General features: G+C 42.2%; 1 protein-coding gene across 1 annotated transcript in view; it reads right to left on the minus strand.

Annotated features, from left to right (window-relative positions):
- LOC115194108 (recombining binding protein suppressor of hairless) overlaps positions 1-16,931 on the minus strand; it is an 86,391-nt gene extending 69,460 nt beyond the window's left edge. The window contains exon 1 of the mRNA XM_029753488.1: positions 16,767-16,931. Within this exon, the coding sequence (XP_029609348.1) occupies positions 16,767-16,786 (20 nt within the window). The 5' untranslated portion in view covers positions 16,787-16,931. The remainder of the gene's footprint in view (positions 1-16,766) is intronic.
- Between the last annotated feature and the right edge of the window lie 5,186 nt (positions 16,932-22,117).

The following is a 22,117-nucleotide window of genomic DNA, read 5'->3' on the forward strand; positions in this document are numbered from 1 at the left end:
CGATTACAAGCATACCCATTACATGATGCAGCTACCACTATGCTTGAAAATATGGAGCGTGGTACTCAGTAACACTTTGTATTCAGAACAAAAACTATATTTCTTGGTGTATTGATACACCATCCAAAGTGTATTTAATAACTTAGCCATGTTCAAAGAGATAGTCAATGTCTGCTTTTTATTTTTACCCATATACCAATAGGTGCCCATCTTTGCGAGGCATTGGAAAATCTTGCTGGTCTTTGTGGTTGAATCTGTTTGAAATTCACTGCTCGACTGAGGGACTTCAGGGATTTCAATGAAATCCTTGGGCAGGCCACCTAAGCGTTTTTTGGGGTCGCTTAAGGCCAAAACTGTATTTATTTATTTATGAAGAAAATAATAATATATATATTTTTTTAATTAAAAATAATAATAATAATATTGGGATGGAAAAACGCTTCCAGATTAAACAAGACTAAAACAAGATATAAAGGATGTAGAAAAGATAATGGACCTATATTTCTGTATAATATAATCTTCGAGAACTAACAAATCACAAAAACAAAAGCTAGACAGTCAGGGAGAACTGAAAATTCCAAAAACAATGAATTTATCAGTATATATTTTGTTAGTATGTTTGAGTAAAATAAGATTAGCCATGGCAAAATGCATAAAATTGCAGGAAATTAACTTTAGAGGGGCAATCAAGAGTTGCTACATAATTTTAGGGACTTATAAATTAATGATATGTACCAATTGATTCTTTAAGAATATAACTTAGAAATGCCTCATGAGCTTAGTTCAACTGTTCAACCCCATCAGAAACCAAATATAACTTTGTTTTACTCCAAACGCTTGTAAACAAAGAAAAATGTAAACAAACACCATATACTATAACCTCAAAACATGGTTAAAACTATAATGTTTATATCATGGATGTCAGTCCTTGCATCCATATCTCTATCTATGAATTTGAGAGTGGTTACATTTCTCCAGCCCAGCCTTTTACCAAACCAGAGATGCTTTGTTATTGTTTCCACTGCTGATTGCTGCTTTAAAAACTGCTAGACTTTCTCGTGGCTTCATGACTACATTTGAGAAATTCTCTCTAAAATTCAGCCGCGTCTACTTCCTGATCTAAGCCCTTTTCTTTTTATATAACCCCAGTTGTCCAGCAGCGAAAGGAACAATCCTAATCATATTAGTAACCCATGTATCTTTTGATCTCCAAATGGACTATTCTAATGGACATTTTCATTTCTGTCACATGAAACCACTCCCATGTACAGTGTGCTTTTGACAACAGTTTTTTCCCGCTAATTGCATTATGGATGGGACATTTGTGCATAGCCCATTGTCGTGTGCGCATTTTTGCACTTATAAATGTGAAGAAATAATAGTTTTTCAACATTTTAAGCTAAACATTCTTATCCCAATGCTTTTTAAAGGTTATTTTGATGTAGCCCTACTGGTTATATGAATTTGAGATCCATCTTCCCACAACTGTCACAGAGTCTGTTTGGAATAGGCTATTTATTTCTCGCACAGAACGACAAGCTGACCAATATAACTTTTCTACTATGGGGGAAAGTTGACTGACACGGTCTAATAATTTTGCTGTTCATTACTCGTCTTGTTGGCTGAGGAAAAGTATATGTGGACAGTTATTTTACCATCTTCAAAGTGCGCATCAGAATTCATTAAGAAGGACGCACGCCATTGCATCCTAGAGTTGCATGTTCTGTTAACATGAATTACCATAATCTAAATGTGATTTCTGTCATTCTGAGCACCCTGGGTGGAAGCCCTAATCAGGTTTCGCACCCAATGCACATGGGTCCGGTAAATTTCTCAAACGTCCGGTAAATTAAAACGCTGCCGTCCAACGACACATTTTCTTAACGGAAACCCTGTTGTGTACATGTCTGAATCTCTGCATGTGTGTTTGTTTCTCTGGAAGTGGAGACACTCTCAGTCACGCTTGAGCTGCAAACACAGCCTCATCACGCTGCGATGCTCTCTACTCTACTGGGGTCTCATCTCTGGATCACATCGCTTTGATTCGCCCCTTTTTATATTCTTTCTTTTTCTAAAATGCATCATCCTTGCAGACAACCTCCCAGACATAGTGGGCTGGAGTCTGATGTCTGAGAGTATAAAGTAGGAAAGTTTAGACAATCTATTCAGAGTGAAGTGGCAAGCTCTCTGAGGAGGATTCACTGATAATATTTTTATCCTGAACTGCGGCAGTTTTTTCTGCCTCCAAGTAAGTGTTCATGGGTGGACTATGGGGGCTCTTCGTTAGGAAAATGGAGGAGAGGATTTTTCCCATATGTTTTCTGTCCCATATGTCGGCCTCTGGTCTGAGTCAGTGCTGTGGCCGGTGTATTTGTGTTAAGGCCATGTGTGACTCATCCTCATGAGTGGACTCCTCACAGGGTTTACATTCTACCACTTCAACTAGCTCTAGTAGCTGTGCACTAACCTAAACAATACTAGGGCCTACTAGCTAGTATGATGAGAACCACAGAATACTAGGGCCTACCAGCTAGTATGATGAGAACCACATAATACTAGGGCCTACTAGCTAGTATGATGAGAACCACAGAATACTAGGGCCTACTAGCTAGTATGATGAGAACCACAATACTAGGGCCTACTAGCTAGTATGACGAGAACCACAGAACCCTAGGAGCTACTAGCTAGTATGACGAAAACCACAGAACCCTAGGAGCTACTAGCTGGTATGATGAGAACCACAGAACCCTAGGGCCTACTAGCTAGTATGATGAGAACCACAGAATACTAGGGCCTATTAGCTAGTATGATGAGAACCACAGAATACTAGGAACTACAAGCTAGTATGATGAGAACCACAGAATACATGGAAGTTCTCCTTGTGAAATGTATACAAATGTAGGTTACTGGGCTGCAATAAATAGAGTAGCAGAGTACGCATGTCATTTCTCAAAGAGAGACTATTTCTCTCTCTCTCCATCTCACTCACCCTGTCCATCATTGTCTACCGCCTTCACTTGAGTCCCTTCCCTTTCTGGGACCTACGTGCAATGACAAACTCAAACCGCGCACACACACACAACTAAATTGGGCCTCTTTAACAGTTTGGGGTGTGTGACAAAAGTGCTCTGCTCAGTGATAGCTGTCAGGAAGAGAGAAAGAGAGTGGGGCCATCCGTAGAGCAAATAGTTGATGTTCTGCTTTTCCCTGCAATCTCAATGACCTTCTCTCTATCGCCATTCCCCTCTCTTTCTCTCTCCATCTCTCCCCTTCTCTGATGACTCAACGACAAAGGAGAGAGAAGGGGGGAATAAAGGGAAAAAGGGGTCAGAGTGTATAGAACAACACTCCAACCCCAATCAACCCCTCTAGGATCCTGGCTGTGACTGTTTTAGATTGTGGTACTGATGTGAATCATCATAATTAAAATCAGCTATGGTCCTACGCAAAATATAGTCAAGTATTCAGTGAACCAATTGAAAGCTAAGCTAACCAGCAAAGAGCAACCCATTAATAACCTCAACTAACCACTGCTGATCGTGGACTTCAGGAGACAGCAGAGGGAGCACGCCCCCATCCACATCGGCGTACACATCCCTGCCAATCTGAATTAGTCCACCCACTCAGACATTGTGGTGAAGAACGCGCAACAGCGTCTCTTCAACCTCAGGAGAGCCTCACAAGTTTTTACAGATGCACCATTGAACTTAGTCACTGTCACTAGCCGGCTACCATCCGGTTACTCAACCTTGCACCTTAGAGACTGCTGCCCGATGTACATAGACATGGAATCACGAGTCACTTTAATAATGGAACACTGGTCACTTTAATAATGTTTACAGTGGGCGGCAGGTAGCCTAGTGGTTAGAGCATTGGGCCATTAACCAGAAGGTTACCGGGCGCCGAAGACGTGGATGTCGATTAAGGCAGCCCCCCAGCACCTCTCTGATTCAGAGGGGTTGGGTTAAATGCAGAAGACACAGTTCAGTTGAAAACATTTAGTTTTCCATACGGTTTTACTCATTTCATATGTATACACTGTATTCTAGTCAATACCACTCCGACATTGCTCATCCTAATGTTTATATATTTCTTAATTCCATTCTTTTACTTTGAGAGGTGTGTGTCTTGTTAGATATTACTGCACTTTTGGAGAAGGAACACAAACATTTCGCTACACCCGCAATAACATCTGCGAAATATGTGTACAGTACAAGTCAAAGGTTTGGACACACCTACTCATTCAAGGGTCTTTATTTTTTACTATTGTCTACATTGTAAACTATGAAATAACACATATGGAGTCATGTAGTAACCAAAAAAGTGTTAAACAAATCAAAATATATTGTAGATTCCTCAAAGTAGCCACCCTTTGCCTTGATTGACAGCTTTGCACACTCTTGGCATTCTCTCAACCAGCATCACCTGGAATGCTTTTCCAACAGTCTTGAAGGAGTTCCCACATATGCTTGGCTGCTTTTCCTTCACTCTGTGGTCCAACTGATCCCAACCCATTTCAATTGGGTTGAGGTCGCGTGATTGTGGAGGCCAGGTCATCTGATGCAGCACTCCATCACTCTCCTTGGTCAAATAGCCCTTACACTGCCTGGAGATGTATTGGGTCATTGTCCTGTTGAAAAACAATTGAGTCCCACTAAGCTCAAACCAGAAGGGATGGTGTATCACTGCAGAATGCTGTGGTAGCCACGCTGGTTAAGTGTGCCTTGAATTCTAAATAAATCACAGACCGTGTCATCAGCAAAACAACCCCAAACCATCACACCTCCTCCTCCATGCTTCACAGTGGGAACCACATATGCGGTGATCATCCGTTCACCTACTCAGCGTCTCACAAAGACACGTCGGATGGAAACAGAAATCTCAAATTTTGACTCATCAGACCAAAGGCCAGATTTCCACCGGTCTAATGTCCATTGCTCGTGTTTTTTGGCCCAAGCAAGTCTCTTCTTCTTATTGGTGTCCTTTGGTAGTGGTTTCTTTGCAGCAATTTGACCACGAAGGCCTGATTTACGCATTCTCCACTGAACAGTTGATGTTGAGATGTGTCTGTTACTTGAACTCTGTGAAGCATTTATTTGGGCTGCAATTTCTGAGGCTGGTAACTCATATATAATATATATATATATATATTCATTTATTTTTTTTTACCCCTTTTTCTCCCCAATTTCATGGTATCCAATTGGTAGTTACAGTCTTGCCTCATCGCTGCAACTCCCGTAAAGACTCGGGAGAGGCGAAAGTCGAGAGCCGTGCGTCTTCCGAAACACAACCCAGCCAAGTCACACTGCTTCTTGACACAATGACCGCTTAACCCAGAAGCCAAAGTCTCTTTGCTTATTTGAGCTGTTCTTGCCATAATATGGACTTGGTATTCTACCAAATAGGGCCATCTTCTGTATACCACCCCTACCTTGTCACGTCACAACACAACTGATTGGCTCAAACACAATAAGAAGGAAAGAAATTCCACAAATTAACTTTTAAGGCACACCTATTAATTTAAATTAATTCCATGGCACTACCTCATGAAGCTGGTTGAGGGAATGCCAAGAGTGTGCAAAGCTATCATCAAAAACCCTAGAATGAGTAGAACCAGAAGTCCCCACAGGAATATTAAACAAACAAACAAACATTTTACCAACTGGGGACATTTTATTAGTCCCCACGAGGTCAAATGCTATTTCTAGGGGGTTTAGGGTTAAGGTTAGAATTACATTAAGGGTTAGGGTTAGGAGATAGGGTTAGTTTTAGGGTTAGGCGTTAGGGAAAATAGGATTTTGAATGGCACTGAATTCTGTTCCCCCACAAGGTTAGCTGTACAAGACTGTGTGTGTCTGTGTGACAGAAACAGAAGTACAAGAGAGAGAAGTCAGAAATGAGAAACCTTAGCAACCTTTAGCCCACATGTGTGTTCATCTGCAGGCTGCTGTGTGTGTGTTAGCGATGCGGCGCCTGGCACTGAGTTTGTCACCTCCGGCCCACTGTCTGGTTTCATTGTTGTTATTGTCATGGTAGGAGGAAAAATAATAAGGTTTCGTTCCTGCTACCCAGTTCCCCTTTATCAAGTCTCTGTCTTTCCTCTTTAGTCTGGACTGATGTGGTGTTTTTAACTGGAAAATAAGGTGAGGGACCCTGCTTTCTAAAATCAACTCTGTATGTTGCTGGTGCCATCTCTGACTCCAAGGGGCTTCAACTCCACTTCTCTTTCTGTCTCTCTCTGCCTCTCCTTCCCTCCCTCTTAATGCAAAGGGGGGCAGCCTCTCGCTCTCTCTCTGTCCCTGGATGCTATCATCACTTGCCTGGGCACAGTGGCAGTGGAGCCCTTGGGGCAACACAATGTGTGTGAGTCTGTCTGTCTGTCTGTGCGTGCGTCTGGCCCTTGCCACTCTCCATGATGCCACAGTCTAATATTAGCTTCTCTGACAGAAAAGGGTGACAGGGGGAGCAGTGAATGTGAAAACCAGGACTGGTGAAAGAGAATCGTTAACTAGGTGGCTGTAGTAGGAGGTTCTCAATCTCCTCCTAGCCACGGTTGTGTTGCAGACATCAAAATTGTCTTGCTAATTTTGTGGCGGTACTAGCATCATATCATGGTTTTTATAATGATGGCATGGTGTAGGCTATACCAATGTGTCTCTGATATGGTTCATCTGTCACTGGGAGGTGGTTTCTTGCCAATTGCCACTCCTTGTTCCTCAGATGGGCGAGCATGGCAGTTGGGGATGATGACGGTGATGGGACTTTCCCCCTTTTTAGTGACCAGAGTCAGGAAACCCGTTTAACGTCCCATCCGAAAGACGTCACCCTACACAGGGAAATATCCCCATTCACTGCCCTGGGGCATTTAAACAAATAATAATTAGACCAGAGGAAAGAGTGCCTCCTACTGGCCCTCCAAAACCAATTCCAGCAGCATGTCTCCCATCCAGGGACCGACCAAGACCAACCCTGCTTAGCTTCAGAGGCAAGCCAGCAGTGGGATGCAGGCTGGTATGCTGCTGGCATACAACACTCCTATCCCAACCAACCCTCATGTGAACTCTAACACCTAGGAAAGGAAACAGACTCCCAAAAAGGCTAAAGATGCCTTCCCTTCAGATTCAAAAACACCAGTCCGAGAAGACGCAGACTTTTGACAAACTGAAGAGTCTGGTGGGTAGTAAACTATCAATCACAATCTAAAATCCATTGAGGTCCAAAAAGAACACATACAAACAAAAACAAGAAGCCCTTTTTCCGGGGCCAAAAGCATCAGACAACAAAGCATTTCTTTCTAAACAGACACTCTCCTGCTAGGCTCTCTTGGTAGCTACAAGCAATTATTCATGTCTAATAAACCAGCACAGGGCAGAACTCTTTTCCCCCTATCAAAATAATATTTGTCCAAAAAACAAATCCACTTTTCTCACCCCGGGGAGTCCTGCCCCCACTCTTTTCACAAGAAACACACTGGAGCAAGGAGCAAGAAAACACACCAAACAGTCAATACCATTCAAGCTGAATTCAAAACTGTTTTTCTCTCTCTGTGTGCTGTAAAAGATTGCAAAACATGGCATGACTCTGGGGTGGTTGGAGAGGAGGTTAAATTAAACCAAACATGCAACAAACAGGGGATCACTACGTGTTTTCTGAATGAAACATCCTGAAACGTGACGGTGGGTCGGAAAACGCTGACGCCAGTAGAAGCACGTCTGGTTCCCTTGGCAATGCTGTAATTGCTATCAACAGCAACGGGACGAGGAGGGGAGGGTGGAGGAGTGAGGAAACTCGCCAGGCTAAGAGGAGAGAGAGAGGGGGCACTGCAAAACAGTACTTTCTGTGCTCTCCCTTTCCCTCTCTTGTAGAGTAGATTATCAATGCAAGGGATTTGTCTACCATTGAACTCCTTGGTAGGCCATTTTTGGGGTTGTGAAAGCGCGTTCAGTGTAAACTTAAAACGACTAAAAAACAGATATAAAGAAAAGATAATTGACCTACAGTTGAAGCCGGGAGTTTACATACACCTTAGCAAACTGCATTTAAACTCAGTTTTTCACAATTCCTGACATTTATTCCTAGTAAAAATTCCCTGTCTTACTTAGGTCAGTTAGGATCACCACTTTATTTTAAGAATGTGAAATGTCAGAACAATAGTAGAGGATGATTTATTTCTTTCATCACATTCCCAGTGGGTCAGAAGTTTACATACACTCAATTAGCATTTGGTAGCATTGCCTTTAAATTGTTTAACTTGGGTCAAACATTTCAGGTCGCCTTCTACAAGCTTCCCACAATAAGTTGGGTGAATTTTGGCCCATTCCTCCTGACAGAGCCGTTGTAACCGAGTCAGATTTGTAGGCCTCCTTCCTTTCACACGCTTTTTCAGTTCTGCCCACAAATTTTCTATAGGATTGATTTCAGGGCTTTGCGATTGCCACTCCAATACCTTGACTTTGTTGTCCTTAAGCCATTTTGCCACAACTTTGGAAGTATGCTTGGGGTCATTGTCCATTTGGAAGACCCATTTGTGACCAAGCTTTAACTTCTTGACTGATGTCTTGAGATGTTTCTTCAATATATCCACATAAATTTCCCTCCTCATGATGCCATCTATTTTGTGAAGTGCACCAGTCCCTCCTGCAGCAAAGCACCCCCACAACATGATGCACAGTTGGGATGGTGTTCTTTGGCTTGCAAGCATCCCCCTTTTTCCTCCAAACGTAACGATGGTCATTATGGCCAAAGTTATATTTTTGTTTCATCAGACCAGAGGACATTTCTCCAAAAAGTACGACCTTTGTCCTCATGTGCAGTTGCAAACCGTAGTCTGGCTTTTTTTTATGGTGGTTTTGGAGCAGTGGCTTCTTCCTTGCTGAGCTGCCTTTCAGATTATGTCGATATAGGACTCGTTTTACTGTGGATATAGATACTTTTGTACCGGTTTCCTCCAGCATCTTCACAAGGTCCTTTGCTGTTGTTCTGGGATTGATTTGCACTTTTCACACCAAAGTACGGTCAACTCTAGGAGACAGAACGCGTCTCCTTCCTGAGCGGTATGACGGCTGCGTGGTCCTATGGTGTTTATACTTGCGTACTATTGTTTGTACAGATGAACGTGGTACATTCAGGCATTTGGAAATTGCTCCCAAGGATGAACCAGACTTGTGGAGGTCTACAATTTATTTTCTGAGGTCTAGCTGATTTATTTTGATTTTCCCATGATGTCAAGCAAAGAGGCACTGAGTTTGAAGGTAGGCCTTGAAATACATCCACAGGTACACCTCCAATTGATTCAAATGATGTCAATTATCCTATCAGAAGCTTCTAAAGCCATGACATCATTGTCTGGAATTTTCCAAGCTATTTAAAGGCACAGTCAACTTAATTTATGTAAACTTCTGACCCACTGGAATTGTGATACAGATTATTTCACTAATAATTCACTGTATGTAAACAATTGTTGGAAAATTACTTGTGTCATGCACAAAGTAGATGTACTATTCGACTTGCAAAAATTATTGTTTGTTAACAAGAAATTTGTGGAGTGCTTGAAAAACGAGTTTTAATGACTCCAACCTAAGTGTATGTAAACTTCCGACTTCAAGTGTATATATTTTTTTTATAATATAATCTTTGAGAACTAACAAATCACCCCAAAAAAAGCTAGACAGTTGGTTCATACTTGCGAACCTAAGCAGCCATTTATATTTAAAAACCGGTTCTCCGGCACAAAATGCATATCAGCCAATTACGTGTATTTCACTGACTGGTTGCTCTCTGTGCAAATGCCTAGTCCACATAATTGTCACAGATTGTGGCAAGGGTTCGAATCTCAAAAGTCCCCCCTTTGAAATATGAAATTACATGTATTGTGTTAGTGTGTTGAAAAGGGACGCCTACAGCCAACATCTTGAAAATGAAATTAATAAGGAGTTAACACTTTCTTCAGCCTTGCAAACAAAACTCACTGCTATTGCCTATTAATCATATTGCATAGGCTATATTACATAGACGTGTACACAAACATAGGCCTACAGAGTTAGATTTATTATTTCCACTGTTCACCGATGACTTGGATGTCGATTAAGGCAGCCCCCACACCTCTCTGTTTCAGAGGGGTTGGGTTAAATGCAGAAGACACATTTCATTGAATGCATTCAGTTGTACAACTGATAAGGTATCCCCTTTTCCCTTTATTTTACTTGAGGAGGATGAGCATTAAAGTGTAGAGTAGGATTGTAGTTTGCACTCTCGTTATCATCCTACAGATGACAGTACTGCAGTTATTTTTAAGAAGTTTAATTGCGAGTATGGAGGACTGGAATCGACAGTCTTATTGTGGGAAGACACTTGGCTGTCACAGAGCCCCACAGTGGGTGTCATAATACCCATAAAACCTAGCGGTCAAACAGGGAAATGGTTCCAATCATTTTTCCACCATTAATTTCTCCCATAGGGGATTTTAGAAACACTTAAAATAAGGGCTGTGTTTCGTGTAGGCTTACCCTGGCATGAGGTTTGGATTAACCATTAAAAATGAATTTCCCTTTTTGACCGCTAGGTTTTATGGATATTAATGACTCATACTGTGGTACTCTATTAGTATATTCTAATGTAGGCCTACACTTACATGCAGGCTTACAACATTTAATAGGCTACGCATTATTATAATCATCCACTTCGTGACATGCGTTTTGAATCAAGTATCAAGGACAGGCAATGAACAGTTTTTTCCTCAACAAAAAAGCTTGATGCGAGGGGGGCTCGAAACCCACGGTTAAAGTGCACCATCAATTTCGAGTCAACCGCTTCAGCAGTGTGTGCCACCTTGAAGCGATGACAGCCTACATGACTGCTGTTTGACAAATCCATAAGGCGCTTTTTGTTGTTATGACGTACAATAAACTAGACGTTTTTTAATATTTTTTCTAAAAAAGCATATGGATGTGAAACATGAAAATGTTATCTAACATTAGAAATGCCAATGGTTGGTGGATATATAGTCTAAGATCTTTGATAGGCTGTGGAAGAATGTGCCAGAATATAATCAGTGCCACCTGTTGAGGTTAGAATAGGGCTAACGTATGCCATGTTATCTGATGGGACAAACTATAATTTAGTGTTCTGTCACGTGGAAGTTGGCTGACACGCATTTTGTGCCGGAGAACCTGTTTAAATATAAATGGTTGCTTATGTTCGCAAGATGGGCCCAATGAATTTAGCAGTATTGATTTTGTTATTACGTTTGAGCAAAAGAGCACAACATTAGCGATGGGGGAAAAAATACATAGAATTGCAGGAAATGTACTTTAAAACGGAAAAATGTTCTCTCAACTCCATGGCAGAATATGTAGAATCACAGGAAATGGCAAAATGTGTAGAATTGCAGGAATTTTGATTTAAAACTTTACTTAAATATTCAAAAAAAAGTCTCTACACAACCCAGATGAGGGGCCTCTTAAAATGTCTCTAAAATTCAGCCGTGGTGACGGGCCGACCGTGCCCATTACCACGCTCACCACCTAAGCCCTTTTTCTGATCCAGAAGAAAACCTGAATGCCAAGGCCAACAACAACACAGGGAACTTGGGCTTCGATGTGATAGTGTTTTCAAAACCACACTGGCTTATTTGCATCGAGAATTATTCGGTCTCATCCTTCTTGAAACAATAACAACACGTTTTAGCCATAGAGATAAAGTGAAAGGTTATTTGGAAAACATTCCAAGCTCATGAAGCAAATAATGCGTTCTCACTTGGGTTTAGAGATGGACTCTGGTATAAAGAATCCAATCATTGCCTGGTGACGGTGAGGGAATAACAGAACTCTGGCCCTCAGGCTTTTGGGAATTAGGAAATGCACCGCCCACTAGAAAAGTTTATTAAAATACACGACCAATAAAGAAAACCCCTTGTTATGTAAAATTGTGATATTCCGTGGCTTTCCTCTTCCACTAGCATGTGGTGGAGGACCAAGTCTGGGGAGTGCCAAGCCAAATTACAAAGAAAATTTGCCTTTTCATCCCCTGTGGCTCAGAAAGAGCGAGGTTTTGAGCGGGTGAGAGGTTGAGACAGTCAGATAAAAAAAAAATAGGTAGCGTAGTCATAACGCCATCCAACAAGTTGAGTCCAACCTGGCTGGTCCATGGTGGCAAATAGGCTTCAGGGGACGTCGCACTGAAATTAAGTCACAGTCCCTTTTCAAATCAACCTATCAACTTTGACAAGATAAAACCTACAAGTGAAGCAAACTGCACGTTCTTCATTGGCTTCCATATTCAATAATCTTCCCCCGACTTTGAAGATGTTTTACTGTGTCTGAATGTGGGGCACGTCTCTTCAGTAACACCATAGCTCTCAGGTCCTGAGGTGACACACAGACCTGGGTTTTACGAGCTTGTATCTCCTCCCTCATTAACCTATCCGTCAATGCCTCGGCTCAGGTACAGGAGGAGGTGAGGCGGGGAGTGTGTGTGTGTCGGGGGGAATGAAATCGGCAGACCCTTTTAACTCTACCCCAGCCCTCTGCCACCAAAAAGGTCACTGCTTCCACATCTGCTCCTCTCTCTCTCATAATGGGGGAAGGGGGAAGAGAAGAGGACCCTGGGGACCGCTTCCCCTCTACACACAGAAAACACACACACTCTAGGGCTGTGATGGAAAAGAATATTGTGGTATCATGGCAAAATTGAAAATTCGAAGCAGACCAAACTCTTCGGTCCTTTAAAAACCTGCTGTATGTAAAATATTGTGTGCTATAGCTTGGGAAATAAATGCATGTGACTCTGGATTGGATGATAACATAATAGTGCTGAGCGAAACTGCACTGTCCTTTAGGGGTTCGTAAGTAAGCATTTCACTGTAAGGTCTACACCTGTTGTATTCAGCGCATGTGACTAATAAAATGTGATTTGAATAGTGCCTTTTGAGGTCGGTTTGGTTTCGGGTGGATATTTTTTTTAAATAAAGCAGTTTTTTCGATTTAGATACTTTTTTTTATACATTAAATGCACTATGCATTATGTAGGTTGAACGCTGTAACACAGAATAAAATAATTAAAGTCTAATGATGGTAGTGTGTGCCCATTACAGCTTATCACTTATTAACCACATTTTTATTAAAGTAATGTGAATAAATTATGTTTTATTTGATGAGTATTATTATTTCATTCGGAGCCACCCGCTCATCTCTATAGAGCTGCTGCCTATGTTCTCTGACAAAATCACAATTTTAGTAGTTCATCAAAAGTAATTAAAAAAAAGGCATACTTTTACAACTGCTGAATATCAACCATCAATCACTTAGCTCATGTATTTTCAGGCTTGTGAAGCAACTGCTTTCTATCCCTCTCGATCATGCATTCTCTCATCTCTCAGTCTCCGTGTTTGCGCCGCACAAGTTTAAACAGGCGCAAAATGGATTATGGTCATTGTAGTTAATTAACACGTTTTCTGCACCTGTTGGAAACAACTCCCTACTACATCACACAGTTCAGGCTTGATCTGATTTATCTCTACCGAAACTGCACTCACAGAAGAAAAAAAACGAACAAAATGCACTTCAAATAATTGAACTGATGTCGGTCAATTAGTTGTTTAAAAAGCAAAAAATAACCAACATTTCGGTTAATCATGCAGCACTAAAAACATGTTGGTTTCCAACATTAAGGCTGTTTTCCTAAAGAAGTTAAATGCGCTTCATGTTTTGTTTCCTCATTAGTATGGCGATACTAATGAGTATCGCAATACTGGTATCGTCCTGGCCCTGACACACTCCTGTTTCCAGGGAACTCACACACACCTAATGACTAAAATATAAATGTACATGCATTTGGAAGACACTCTTATCCAGAGCAACTTACAGGCACAATTATGGTTAAGTGCTCAAGGGTGCACACACACACACACACACACACACACACACACACACACACACACACTCAGTGGCTCACACACCTATGTCCCTCACAGGCAGGCTTAATGGTGTAATTACACGGGCAAAAAGAGGCCCGGCTCTGTCTCGACTGAGTCGTCCCGCTGTACACCTTTGGGTAAAAGTGGGAGGGCATAACATTTTTTTTTAAGTTATATCCAATAGCTTTACCCAGGGGCCATGTACAGGCAGTATTGTGTTGAAATAAGTGATTCATGCTTTTATCATCCCAGGTGATGCCCAGATTGTCTCCCCGTGAACAGTAGTTTTCTTTCAGCTAGGGCTGCTAGGCTCACTGGTATCAGGCACACTTTCTGAGGGGGAAAGAAAGATTATACAGCAACACTATCTTATTCCTGTTTTTCTAACATTCAGAGAGCTGTGTTGAGGAGATATGGTAGGCTGCAGGTTGGCTAGTCTTATCACTGCTCTGTGACAAAGCTCAAATATGAATTCCTGCTGTTGTTTTTTTTATTTATTATTTTAGACAAAACTATGGTCCTTTTCCTTGTTTTTTCTTGGGGGTTTTTTGCCCTGAAGAGACATCCATTGACTAAATGCTCCACTATTTCTCTTACAAAAAGAAGAAATCACGTAAAATGCCACATGACACTATTTAGGCTAAACTAAGCTGAAAGGGCAAGAAAGAGCTCAGACACAGAACCATCTTAAAATACTTAAGCCAGAGACAGACGGTCAATCTTATCAAGCATTTTCAGCAAACCTCTAGAATGTGCTCATTTTTACACATTTAAAATTGCTCACAAACTCAAACAGATACTACTTGAATTTGTCCTATAAGAACAGATTTTTCTTTCCCGTTGCAAAACGTTATGCTACGGTGTGCCCTACTACTGAGATCAGAGTACTGCCCTCTCATCTCTGCACCAGTGCGCCCTGCCTCAACCACAACTCCCTGCCAACTCTCAGAGGGGGCCATGGCTGTCAGACCTGACCCTGAGTGGGGTTGTGGGGGCACTGGGCTGTGGACAGGCCGGCTGGGATGTGGGCTCCCTCTCTCCGTCTCTTTATCTCTCTTCCTCCCTAGCCTCCAGCCATTGACACGGTCGTGACCGGCCACATGCTAATAAAGATCCCTTATGGCACTCTAATTCTGTTAAACCTCTAGTCTCACCCCCCCTCCTCCCTCTATCCCTGCAGAAGAAAAAGCACACAGCTCGGGTAGATATCATCTGGACAGGTGGCCAGCCACCCAGACCCGACCCACCTGCCCTCTCTCTCCAAACAGAAATCAGCTCAGGTCTGCTGGAAAGCCCCAAATGAGCACACACATTACCAACCCTCGACCCCCCCTCCCCTCCCCTCCCCTCCCTCCACACACACTTCTCCAAAAAGCCCAGCTAATGTCTGTCCCCCACTGAGCTATCTGTGGGGACTACTGACTCCAGATTACCCCAAAAAATACCCATTGAAATTATAGGACTGTTTTGGGAATTGGAGCGATATCCATAGACCGGATAGATAATGCAGATGCTATGCTGCTACTAGTTTACAATACTACTTACTGCATCACAAGAGCCTTGAAAACTTGGAAAATGTAGCTATAGAATAATAGACATTAGGCAAGCTATGATGAAGTTACTACTTCCCAGGCAATTCTAAAGTCTAGTGACAGATACATTAAATGGGCTTCATTTAGCCTATATTTTTCTTCTTCAAATAATTACCACAAGTCTCTTATCTCCCTATTGCACAATTAGCTACAATCAAAGAAATTGGGCTAAGCCCATGGAACTGACGAATATTTAGGAAGATAGAAAGTCTGAGGATAATTTAGCTCGTTGCCTCCAGCAGAAAAATAAAGGGTATTTAAACAGATTAGTTTGCTGCCTTTTTTAGGATTGCCTTTCATTAATGTGAGTATCTTCAACCTAGTGAATTATCAACAGTTATCAACAGCTAAACCATCTCTATTCATAAAGCAGCTTACCAACCTTGGACAGAGGCATCTCATTTCACGTATATTTCGTATTTCAGTGGCTCGCGCTGGCTATCTGACGTTAATAGACAGATAAAGAGAGAGCAAAAATGACATGTATACAAATCCTCACAGCGTCATAATTTTTTTATAACTTTGAGTTCGTTTTTAAGAGGGTTATAGTAGCTAGAATTAGATAAATTATGTCCTTAGTATAATTTGTCTGCACCGCGGACGGAGAAGCTCGGGGCTGTTTTGTAAACACCACTTTATATATGAGTACATTTACGCATGGCAAAACATTGCTTACAGTACTCAGACGTCTGCAAGTGTATTAACCAACAATCGATAGAGAAATATCTAGTCAGTTAACGTTAGCCAGCTAACACCACAGAGACGAGAGTCGAACGATGCCTTGCTTGACAAAGGCAAAGGCAAAGCCACAACGTGTTTCAGACTGTGGAACTGTAGATTACATTGCAACATGGTTATAAGGTGAATACATACATAATCGTGGGATATATAGTTGAATAATATTACCTAAACATAGACAAAAACGACCGTTTATTTTTTCCCAACCCACACTGATTGTACTCGTGTCGTTGTCTGGTGTTGAAAAAGGACCTCTGAAAGCTAGCAGTAGCGAGCTAGCTCGACCCCCAGAACATTGCACGGCGGTGCAGCAACAGTCAGTACAGTGAAGTAGTCAAAGGAAAACACACACACAATACATTTAGACAAAGAAAATGCTTTCCCAGACTGAAAACAAATGGCCACAAACATCCACATTTGCTCGGCTACCTATGCTCGAACAGAAGCGACCAATTATCTTTCAAAAACTTAAATTCACTTTAACTCCAATAGCTACAACCACCAGCCCTGAATCTCAGACTTACCCTGTCACAACAGGCGCCATCTTCCACAAACTCTCACCAAAACTCCAACACTCGCGATATCCTTTCTCCCCAGACCAACAATCCGCCGAGACAACAGAAGCAGACTGGCGATGGAGGGACTAGGGAGAAGGAGAGAAACGGGGCGGGAGAGGAGTACAGAAAGGAGGGGGAGGCGGCAGGTTGCTAGAGAGAGAGAGAAAAGGGCAGACGCCACAACAACAGGCGTGGGAAACTTTAGACATCACGCGATACCAGGAAAACTCTCACCATAGACAAGCGTGGAGGGAGCATCGTCCTATCGCGAGATGTGCGTGGAGTGGAGTTGCTTATTTTATGGGCTGAAATAGTATTCCCACGTGTTTACGGGGTGATAAATTACAGCACTGATCTGAACATAGTTTGGCACGGAATTCTGCACAATGTTGTGAGGAAGCCTGCATTTTCCCAGGCCCACACAAGATTATCTCGAATGTATTGAGTCTCTGTGTCTCTTGGACGTCTGAAACATTCATTTCAACCAGCTGAAAGATTTCAGATAAAACTGACTGTGCAGAGTCTGGCTGTGCATAGATTCCTTTCTCTAAAGCAAGGTTAGGTAAGGTACTATATGCCACTAAAATAGGCCCTAAAGATCAGATGTCATAGTTAAATGACAGTGTAATCAGTGGCGATTTTAGCATGTAAATCTTGGTGGGGGAAAAAAAAGGTGGGGAATGCCAGCAAAGCCACTACACAACACTAAACAATACATTAATTGTACTATAACGGTGACAAACGCTGCTCACAAACTGTTAGGGCCTACAAAAAGCTGTCCCAAACAGTAGTCCCAATGCCAAACCACTGCTTTCAGCAGAGCCTTGTCTGGCATCGAAACAGTACATTCAACCTCATTTACTGCCTTAAAAAAAACAGAGCTGATATTGCTGACTTGCTTAAACAAATGTGGTTTCTACTGACAATTGAGATGTACAAACTATGGCATAAGGGGACAACAAGCAGGTAAGAGGCAATCCGTAATTTCGATTAAGACATTAATGAGCAAGCGACGATACAGTTGAAGTCGGAAGTTTACATACACCTTAGCCAAATACATTTAAACTCAGTTTCACAATTACTGATATTTAATCCCAGTAAAAATTCCCTGTCTTAGGTCAGTTAGGATCACCACTTTATTTTAAGAATGTGAAATGTCAGAATAATAGTAGAGAGAATTATTTATTTCAGCTTGTATTTCTTTCATCACATTCCCAGTGGGTCAGAAGTTTACATACACTCAATTAGTATTTGGTAGCATTGCCTTTAAATTGTTTAACTTGGGTCAAACGTTTCAGGTGGCCCATTCCTCCTGACAGAGCTGGCGTAACTGAGTCAGGTTTGTAGGCCTCCTTGCTCACACACGCTTTTTAATTTCTGCCCACAAATGTTCTATGGGATTGAGGTCAGGGCTTTGTGATGGCCACTCCAATACCTTGACTTTCTGGTCCTTAAGCCATTTTGCTACAACTTTGAAAGTATGCATTGTCCATTTGCAAGACCCATTTGCGACCAACTTTAACTTCCTAACTGATGTCTTGAGATGTTGCTTCAATATATCCACATAATTGTCCTCCCTCGTGATGCCATCTATTTTGTGAAGTGCACCAGTCCCTCCTGCAGCAAAGCACCCCCACAACATGATGCTGCCACCCCCGTGCTTCACGGTTGGGATGGTGTTCTTCAGCTTGCAAGCATCCCCCTTTTTCCACCAAACATAACGATGGTCATTATGGCCAAACAGTTCTATTTTTGTTTCATCAGACCAGAGGACATTTCTCTAAAAAAGTACGACCTTTGTCCCCATGTGCAGTTGCAAACCGTAGTCTGTCATTTTTTATGGCGGTTTTGGAGCAGTGGCTTCTTCCTTGCTGAGCGGCCTTTCAGGTTATATTGATTTCGGACTCGTTTTACTGTGGATATAGATACTTTTGTACCTGTATCCTCCAGCATCTTCACAAGGTCCTTTGCTGTTGTTCTGGGATTGATTTGCACTATTTGCACCAAAGTACGTCCATCTCGAGGAGACAGAACGTGTCTCCTTCCTGAGCGGTATGATGGCTGCGTGGTCCCATGGTGTTTATACTTGTGTACTATTGTTTGTACAGAGGAACGTGGTACCTTCAGGCATTTTTTTCTGAGGTCTTGGCTGATTTCTTTTGATTTTCCCATGATGTAAAGCAAAGAGGCACTGAGTTTGAAGGTAGGCCTTGAAATACATCCACAGGTACACCTCCAATGGACTCAAATGATGTCAATTAGCCTATCAGAAGCTTCTAAAGCCATGACATAATTTTCTGGACTTTTCCATACTGCTTAAAGGCACAGTCAACTTAGTGTATGTAAACTTCTGACCCACTGGAATTGTGATACAGTGAATAATAAGTTAAATAATCTGTCTGTAAACAATTGTTGGACAAATTACTTGTGTCATGCACAAAGTAGATGTCCTAACCGACTTGCCAAAATAATAGTTTGTTAACAAGAAATTTGTGGAGTGGTTGAAAAACAAGTTTTAATGACTACAACCTAAGTGTATGTAAACTTCCGACTTCAACTGAAAATAACTATTTGTTCAACACTTTTGAAATGTACAGCAACAGAATTCAGAACATGGGCCGTTCTTACAGTGTACTCCCTGTACAACAAGTCAAAACCGTAGGAAAAATAAAGGGGGAATATAAACAGACAATTAAAGCTCTTACAATATTCGATGATGAAATTTCTCTAAAACAGGTTATAGGCTACATGTGCACCACCAAGTTAGAACAGTAGGCGAAATTATGAGGTGAAAATAGACCAAATTATAAGGGTGAGGCACATTGAACGCCGTTAGGGTCTTTGTGTGTCAAAAAAGATACACTTCATATAACACTATTTGACGCGTTAAATAAGCTTTTAATTTGACACCTCAAGTAACACAATTCTATTATAGAATGTTGTGTGTGCTGAATTTGCACGTGCAAGCCAAGCGCCACCACTACTATTAGTAGCACTGTCAAAGCTGTACAAATACCGCGTTGGTGAAAATAGACCAAATTATTAGGGTGTGGCACATGGGCTACTAACAATTTACTACACAACATACACTTAGTATTACTTTCTTAGCTACAGTATACATATCTCCCTTGCATATGACATAATTTATGCAGCAGCATACAATACATTTTTGGACTCTCCTTGTGAAAGTGGTCCTTTGTGGGCAAATTTTGTCATCAAACTTTGTCATCAAAGTCTGGCATTCTCTGGATTTATGGTGGGAAATCAGGGAAAAAAAGACTCATCCACTCCATTGAATAGCAGGCTAATGTTAGTGGTTGCTTTGCAATGCTTGCAGTTAGCCACTGATTCCTACCAAATGACTCATTGTGGAATTTGCGATTTCCAACTTGTTGTGTAATCTTTATGTCCAATGACCGATGAGCACCGATACGTTTTATCTATAATTTCTTTTCATTATTTCTCTTCATGTAAATCAATCAAATGTATTTATAAAGCCATTCTTACATCAGCTGATGTCACAAAGTGCTGTACAGAAACCCAGCCTAAAACCCCAAACAGCAAGCAATGCAGGTGTAGAAGCACGGTGCCTAGGAAAGACTCCCTAGAAAGGCCAGAACCTAGGAAGAAACCTAGCGAGGAACCAGGCTATGAGGGGTGGCCTGTCCTCTTCTGGCTGTGCCGGGTGGAGATTATAACAGAAAATGGCCAAGATGTTCAATTGTTCATAGATGACCAGCAGGGTCAAATAATAATAATCACAGTGGTTGTCTAGGGTGCAACAGGTCAGCACCTCAGGAGTAAATGTCAGTTGGCTTTTCATAGCCAATCATTCAGAGTATCTCTACCGCTCCTGCTGTCTCTAGAGAGTTGAAAACAGCAGGTCTGGACAGGTAGCGAGTCCGGTGAACAGGTCAGGGTTCCATAGCCGCAGGCAGAACAATTGAAACTGGAGCAGCAGCACGGCCAGGTGGACTGGGGACAGTAAGGAGTCATCAGGCCAGGTGGTCCTGAGGCATGGTCCTAGGGCTCAGGTCCTGTGAGAGAGAGAAAGAAAGAGAGAAAAAGAGAGAGAGAATTAGAGAGAGCATACTTAAATTCACACAGAACACCGGATAAGACAGGAGAAATACTCCAGATATAACAGACTGACCCTAGCCCCCAACACATAAACTACTGCAGCATAAATACAGAAGGCTGAGACAGAAGGGATCGGGAGACACTGTGGCCCCATCCAACGATACTCCCGGACAGGGCCAAACAGGCAGGATATAACCCCACCCACTTTGCAAAAGCACAGCCCCCACACCACTAGAGGGATATCTTCAACCACCAACTTACCATCCTGAGACAAGGCCGAGTATATCCCACAAAGATCTCCGCCACGCCACGGCACACGGTTGCCGCTTGCTATAGACCACCTTCTGCCCCCAGCTGTGCCCTGGACACCATATGTGAATTGATTGCCCCCCATCTATCTTCAGAGCTTGTGCTGTTAGGTGACCTAAACTGGGACATGCTTAACACCCCGGCCATCATACAATCTAAGCTTGATGCCCTCAATCTCACACAAATTATCAATGAACCTACCAGGTACAACCCCAAATCCGTAAACACGGGCACCCTCATAGATATCATCCTAACCAACTTGCCCTCCAAGTACACCTCTTCTGTCTTCAACCAGGATCTCAGCGATCACTGCCTCATTGCCTGTGTCCGTAATGGGTCTGCGGTCAAACGACTACCCCTCATCACTGTCAAATGCTCCCTAAAACACTTCAGCGAGCAGACCTTTCTAATCGACCTGGCACGGGTATCCTGGAAGGATATTGACCTCATTCCGTCAGTAGAGGATGCCTGGTTATTCTTTAAAAGTGCTCTCCTCGCCATCTTAAATAAGCAGGTCCCATTCAAAAAATGTAGAACCAGGAACAGATATAGCCCTTGGTTCACTCCAGAGCTGACTGCCCTTGACCACCACAAAAACATCCTGTCATTATTATTATTTGACCCTGCTGGTCATCTATGAACAATTGAACATCTTGGCCATGTTCTGTTATAATCTCCACCCGGCACTGCATTAGCATCAAATAGCTCGATATGCAACTTTTCAGGGAAGTTGGGAACCAATATACACAGGCAATTAGGAAAACAAAGGCTAGCTTTTTCAAACAGAAATTTGCATCTTGTAGCACAAACTCCAAAAAGTTCTGGGACACTGTAAAGTCCATGGAGAAAAAGAGCAATTCCTCCCAGCTGCCCACTGCACTGAGGTTAGGAAACACTGTCACCACCGATAAATCCACAATAATTGAGAA

Source organism: Salmo trutta, chromosome 5, assembly GCF_901001165.1.
Source record: "Salmo trutta chromosome 5, fSalTru1.1, whole genome shotgun sequence".
Lineage (NCBI taxonomy): Eukaryota > Metazoa > Chordata > Actinopteri > Salmoniformes > Salmonidae > Salmo > Salmo trutta.